The sequence below is a fragment of the Gekko japonicus genome, unplaced genomic scaffold, assembly GCF_001447785.1.
Source record: "Gekko japonicus isolate JY-2015 unplaced genomic scaffold, Gekko_japonicus_V1.1 scaffold381, whole genome shotgun sequence".
NCBI lineage: Eukaryota > Metazoa > Chordata > Lepidosauria > Squamata > Gekkonidae > Gekko > Gekko japonicus.
In genome coordinates, this window is record NW_015172016.1 from 719,569 (window position 1) to 726,413 (window position 6,845).

Here is a 6,845-nt window from a genome sequence, read left to right on the forward strand (position 1 = left end):
GCCTCATGAACTGGCCATGTTTGTGACGAAATTAGGTTCGTGGTCATCCCTAGTCATGACACCCCCTTCCAAGAATGTGCAATGGCCTTAGAAGCAAGCAACTACAGCTGCTACTTTAATCCTTTGGAAGGCAAATCCATCAGCAAGGTCTTTTTAAAGGTATGAAAGAAACAGCCTTGATGTTAATGGTTCCTTATTCTCTCTATGCACAATCACTCTGATCCTGTTCTGTCTGTACTAAAGGGTGGGGAAATTATTGTGGTCTGAAAATTACATCTACTGGTGCTGAAAAGGGGAAGAACTGCTGACCAACTGGGTGTCCTCAAAAGGGGTTGGAGACCTAGCAGTGGTCACCTCTCCCACTTAGCTGCACTTAATAGCACTTAGACTTGAGCCAGTTTAGAGTTTTTAGAAGCATCCGTCTACTACCTGCTGCTTCAGTTCAGTGGACCAATGCTCCTAATAATGTCAAGCAGTTTGAGGTTCCTGTGGGCAGCTATAGCCCTTGACTGTCATTTGCCTACCTTTCCTCTCCCATCTGGAAAATACTTGGAATGGATAGTTGAATGTTAATGTTTGTGATGCAGCACTCAAACCAGGATGGTAATTTATGATCAGAAGATACACATGCATTCTAAAATATCCTGGGTCTTAAGCTAACATCACTGATGGGAGTGTTGCAGGAGCACTGACAACCAAGATTGGGGCAAATAAAATTATTATTTTTCTCTTAAGCAATATGTGGGTAGGCTACAGTGAATGTCCAAATCTTAGTAAATGTTGATTAGTTTTTCAGGTCAGTGTAAAGTAAAGGGGAATTTTTTCCCCATTGTTTTATTTCCATATGAGCATCTTACTTTTTTAGATACAAAAAGACTTCCAAGCTTGGACTTTTTCCTACTAGTTAAAGAAAATGTATGCTAAAAAGTATGCTTTATAAAGTAGCTGAGATGTCCATGGACATCTAAACGTGTACTTTATATATAATCACAGTCAATAAGCAATTTCTAATTTGTTAGCTATTGTGTGTGAACAACTGTCTCTAACATTTGCTTTGGTGTGAGTTGCTAAGTTTACCCTAACAGAAACCAGTGCATTGATAGATTACACAAACATAGGCAATTTTATTAAGTTTGCATAATTTATACAAATTTATATAATTTATACATAGTTCAAATTTTCTTGGCAAACCTTTCCCCCCAGTGCACATTATATACATAGCCCTGCAGTAGTCAGTCACATCTCTATGGCTAGCCATTCTACATGATGTGGAGGGACTGCCCTGTTTATCACTAAATGGATGCTTCTGGACAGTGTAAGCAGACACTTTGTGCTCAGTGGGACTCCTAGCCAGCCAGGTTTAGTGTTCTTAAAGGGATTCCCCAAGACTGAGCTGGAGGCCAGGCACTGTGGGTGGGTAAGCTGCTGATGTAGTAAGTAAAGGTAAAGGTTCCCTTGCTCGAAAGCCAGTCGAATCCGACTCTAGGTTGGCAGGAGCTGGAACTAGAGACGGGAGCTCACTCCGTCATGCGGCACACTCGGGTCTCGAATTGCTGAACTACTGACCTTCCACAGCCTGCAGTTCAGCGTCTTAACCACTTGAGCCACCGCAGCTGATGTAGTACGAAGGTGTTTAACCCAATTCTCATCAGGGGGAGACTGATGTTAAATGTTAATTCATCCTACTTTCTGAGCCAGCAAGGAGAAAGTGTCACATGATCAACCCATATTTATATAACACTAAGGTGAACTTAAAGGACAAAGTTTTCAATCAGGCTTGTAGGAATAGGAGGGGGCCCTCTGCTCCTGAAAACCACCACAGTGTATAGCAGAAGGGGTATAAATAAGTTTTCCCACACAGTTGGGCCTAAAGAAGTATGTGCCTGGCCCTGAGATGAAAATATCGGGCTGTCTCTTCAATACACATTCATTCTCTCATGCCTGGAACAGCTAGTGCTTCTCTCTCTCACACACACACAATTCCCACATCAGAGAATCCGAACTTGCTGACCCACAATAGGACCATAATAGTCAGCTGGCTGCTTTAGAGAGACGTTCTGAGGCTTTGTTACCCAGCCATTAGTTCACTATGTTATTACCACATAAAAGCAATGTCATGTGGCTATCATAATGGAGGACAGTATTGGGCTCCGGGCTCCTTCGTCCCATTTAAAATGAGTTCTGTTGGCTAGGAGGAGGAGTGGAGTGATGCCAAGAACTGCCATACTAGGTCGTGACATTATTCCACAAAGACCAGTCGTCTCACTTCTAGAAAAAGCATAATTGAAAGTATGCAAGGGGCTGCTGAGCTGCTACAATTGTGTCTGTTTCTTTATCATCTATCTAGCTCCAGCTTTTTTGGGCTGGAGAGTTGGCAATGGTGTGATTCTGCAGCAATTTCTCTGAGTTATGCTGGCTGTTAGCCATAGATAGGTCTTCTAACAGGTCAGACGGCTGCTACAGCACTTTCCATTTGGAACCTGCAGGTATCAGTTCCACTCGTGACCTACATAAAGACAGACAAAGGACTCCTGTGGAACAGGAAAGCTTTCACACCAAGAGAACCAAGAGTAGCTGCCCACTTCACTGTTGATAGAGCTTCATGATGCCAACCCGGTGCAAGCTCTTCCACAGCTCAGACTCTAACAGCATGTCATGGTTGGCATAGAACACCAAGGGCTTTTTCTCATGCTCATAGTAGTGGTCGGAGAACTTCCTGTAGTTCTCTGTGATGAACCCATAGGCACTGACCTAAAAGGAACCAGAGGTGACAGGATGAGTTAGAGATGGGATGATGCCCAGCCCTGCATGCCTCTAGCATGCTCACTGGCAGCACCCAGCACAAAGCAATATGGCACATAACTAAAAGAACAAAATGGATGCCCAAGTGGCTCATGTTTCAATTTTTCATGCATCTGTGGAATGTCTTGAAAGGCAACTTGCCCACCTCATTCCCTCCACAGTGAGAAGTGAGAGTTCTAAATGTGTGTGGAACTGGAATGTCATAACAGTGCATATCAGTGCCATCTGGCGATTACTTAGATGAATGTGAGAATCAACTTCAGGGACTTGCTTCAGTACTTCTGTGAAGACATGAAGGCCCTCAGAAATATTTTTAAATCTCAAGCCCCTTACTTTACCAGTTACTGGGAAGGTTATTTTAAGATTCTTACCTGGTCGCAGCTGTGCAGAGCTGTGAGAAGCATAAGTGCACCAGTGCTGGGCATGTAGAGATGCCCAAATTGAGTGTTTATTATTTCAGATCTTAAAAACCTGCAACAGACAAAGAAGTTTATAGCAGAAACTTTATCGGTTGTGGAAAAGGTCAGAAGAAAGCTTTAAAACTGGCTCTGTTGGTTGTAAGGCGTGGGCTACATAAACTGGGCAGATTTCAAATTTCCAGCCTACCCAGCTTCTTGACATGCTAGGATTCCTGAGGTAGGGCCGTTTTGAACGATTGCTTCTTCTCATGTGTACTAGCAAATGGTTTAATTCTGTGACAGGATACTACCACACCCCTTACAGTCCAACTGGCTCCCAGAAACCATGCAAGATATAAATGGGGTTTCCAGTTCTCAAAGGCAAATGGTTTTACACCCCTCACCCAACCGCACAAATGACTCAGTGTTTCATGAACCCATTGCCAGCCCAGCCCCCACCTAAAATTCCAAACTCTACAATCAGAGTATGAAGTAACCTCCTTGCTCATTCTACTTATGCAATTTATAAACATGAGCACCCTTCATGCCCTAATGCAAAAAGTGCAACTAATATATTTTATCTGTTTAATGAGCACTTGAGTCCGTTATAAACATAGACTTTGTTTAAAGGGTAAAGCTTTACCTCTCCATTAGATAGTGCAGGAATTCTGGATGCAGCAGCTTAAATTTGCCTACAGATGCTTCAGAGCCAAAGTATTTCTGTGGCCTGTATCAAGAGACCATACAAAAATGCTTTTCAGTCAGTAGTATTAGACAGCTCTCAACTGATCCCATGACTGGGGAATAAGTTGAGAATATAAGCTGAACAATGGTGCTACTTGTTAGGCACCTGGATGACAGACCTTGAATAAACCCATCTTCTATATATATAAAAGAAAGTCCCCTCACCGTAAAATCAACGTCCAGGACAAACTGCTGGACCTAGAAACACGAAATTCGGAGAGAGCACTCCTACCATGACGTAGATGCTCACTAAGAAGGGATTTTTTAGAAATTTGACCCCTAAGTAGGTAAAAAGGGGTAAAATGTGCTCCCCCCAATGATTCCTATGCAGCTGCCAGGCTCCGGCCTCCTTGCACCCCCCACTCTCTGCTTGGTCAGCTGAAGAGCTCAGTGTTCTGAGGGGGGAAAAACCACAACAGTTACAGGAGACTGCACAGAGCTCCCCTCCTACACGGGACAGGCAGCTGCCAGTCAGGTGTAGGAGAGGAGGTGGGATGCTTACAGCCACCGGGGAGGCTTGCTCAGCAGGATTGCCTTAGCCCTGCTGCTGGCCCAGCCTCCGTGATGCCTTTAAATACAATCTCCACCAACACCAGACAGGCAGGTGACTGTCAGGTGTAGGAGCAGGGCCAAGGTACTTTAATCTATCAGGGATGCCACCCCAGCAGGATCACCTTAGTGATGCTGCTGGCCCAGCCTCTCTAATGGCTTCCAACACACTCCCCCCACCTCCTACACCGAACAGGCGGTTGTCTGAAAGGTGCAGCAGCGGTTGCAGGGTGCTTAAAGCCACAAGGGAGCCTGCCCCAGCAGTAACACCTAAGTGATCCTGCCAGCCCCACCTCCACAGTGGCTTCTAATACTCCTCCCCCGTCCCCCTCCTACACTGGACAGGCAGCTGCCTGTCAGGTGTAGGAGAAGAGGTGGGATGAATACAGCCCTCGGGAGGTTTGCTCAGCAGGATTGCCTTAGCCCTGCTGCTGGCTCAGCCTCCCTGATATCTTTAAACATAAAACCCCCCAACACCAGACAGGCGGGTGTCTGTCAGGTGTAGGAGCACGACCAGGGTACTCCATCAGGGACACCGCCCCAGCAGGATCACCTTAGCGGTGCTGCTGGCCCAGCTTAGCCACACTCCCACTCACAATGGAAATATACCCCAAATTTGTAGAAACCTGGTTTCCTTGATTAGGTTATTTAACTTCTCACAATGTGGGTTCTAGAAAATTGGTTCATATGAACTTGCTTAATATCTGATTGCTCTGAGGGTGTTTTTGAATATGTAGTTATGTCCCAGTTCTAAAATGAGAAGCATTTTTGTAAAGAAAAGGGGAGGTATGCCCTCCCCCCCAAATTCAATGCCCAGACCAAACCCCTGCACCATGAAATGCAAAATAAGGGGAGTGCATTCCTACCATGAAATCAACCCCCCCCCCATGAAGAGATTTCTGAGAAACATGACCCCTAAGGGGGTAAAAAAAGGGGCAAAATGTGTTCCTCCAATTATTTTCCATATGCCTGGCAGGCTGCTGCCTCCTTGCCTGCCCCCTTCCCCAATTGGTCAATTGTATAGTTCAGAGCTCTGAGGTAAAACCTGCCTACTTGCACCCACCTCCCTCTGATTGCTCAGCTGTGGATCTCAATGTTCTGAGGTAACAACACAGTTAAAAGAGACTGCAGACAGTTGAGGACAGTTACAGAAATCAGCTATTCAAGACTCCTGAATAGACATTTTTCAAAAAAGCCAGCATGGCAATTGAGTTAATGAATGTTTATGGGGAGATAGTAAAGGACATTTCTGGGAGCCATTTTGATGTGTGCCTCCCTCATGAACCTGAAGAAATGTCCACCACATCACCACTCCCTCACACCAACTCCCCCTCACACCTCTCACCTCTTCCTGCCCCCAAGAAAGCGCCTGGCAAACGTCGAGCCAAGTACACCAACGCTACAAGGAGGAGGCAATTTAGGAATGTGGCAAAGACATTTGCACACAGTACTCCTGCAGGGCAATGAGCTGCACAGGCCAAGTACGAGCAAGATCACCCTGAGGTGCTCAGAACAACACAGTCTCCATGAACAAAACAATCCAGGAACACAAGTAGAGAGGCCATCACTTCTGTGGAAGGTGGCAGGAGTTGACTTAACAGATGACTGCTTCTTAAATGGACAGTTCTATGTGGCCTGCTCCAGAGTGAGCTCATCAAGCAGTCTGGTGATCCTAGCACCTGAGGGCAGAACCACCAATGTGGTCTACAGAGAGGTCCTTCAGTAGAGAGAGAGAAAAGTACTTATGTCTCGCTTCATTTTTTACACTACAGTCTTCTCCACTAGAATTCCTACAACAAATGTTACATTTCAGACTTCACATAATCAGTATTATAACTGTATTTACAGAACTTAAATACCGTAGCGATGCACGGGTAACAGGCTAGTAGTAAATATATCTAGATTTCAAGGCAGGTCCCAAGACATTTTGTTACCTGAGACAGAAAATAAAAATGAATTCTCCTTGAGGGGCAGAAGAAAGCAGGACCAATCTATATATCTAATAACGAAGGCGCCCCCTGCATGAGGATATCTAAATCTGCACATTGGGGGCACCTCTGGGGGGCAGGGAGATTTCCCTGCACATCTGGGGCAATCACCGGATGTGCAGAAAAATCTAAAAACTGTAAAAAAAAACTATAGGGGAGATACTGAAATCCCCCCAAAAGTAAAAGAGCGTCCCCTGTGCATGCGCAGGGAACACTCTTGGAACGGCGGCGGCGGGGGGAGGGGTGGGGGGAGAAGGCTTGGCCGACCAGCGAGGCCTCGCCGCCGCCGCCACCGGGGTAGGAAGGAGAAAGTTGGACAGGCCGACGAGGCCTCGCCAGCGAGGGGGGGGGGGGGGGGGGGGGG

The 6,845-nt window shown here is 45.9% G+C and overlaps 1 protein-coding gene across 1 annotated transcript in view; it reads right to left on the bottom strand.

Moving 5' to 3' along the window:
- Positions 1-1,559: 1,559 nt before the first annotated feature.
- ST6GALNAC2 (ST6 (alpha-N-acetyl-neuraminyl-2,3-beta-galactosyl-1,3)-N-acetylgalactosaminide alpha-2,6-sialyltransferase 2) overlaps positions 1,560-6,845 on the bottom strand; it is a 15,143-nt gene continuing 9,857 nt past the window's right edge. Inside the window, exons 6-8 of the mRNA XM_015420414.1 lie at positions 3,844-3,927; positions 3,174-3,273; positions 1,560-2,751 (exon numbers count right to left, since the gene is read on the bottom strand). Of these exons, the coding sequence (XP_015275900.1) occupies positions 2,584-2,751; positions 3,174-3,273; positions 3,844-3,927 (352 nt within the window). The 3' untranslated portion in view covers positions 1,560-2,583. The remainder of the gene's footprint in view (positions 2,752-3,173; positions 3,274-3,843; positions 3,928-6,845) is intronic.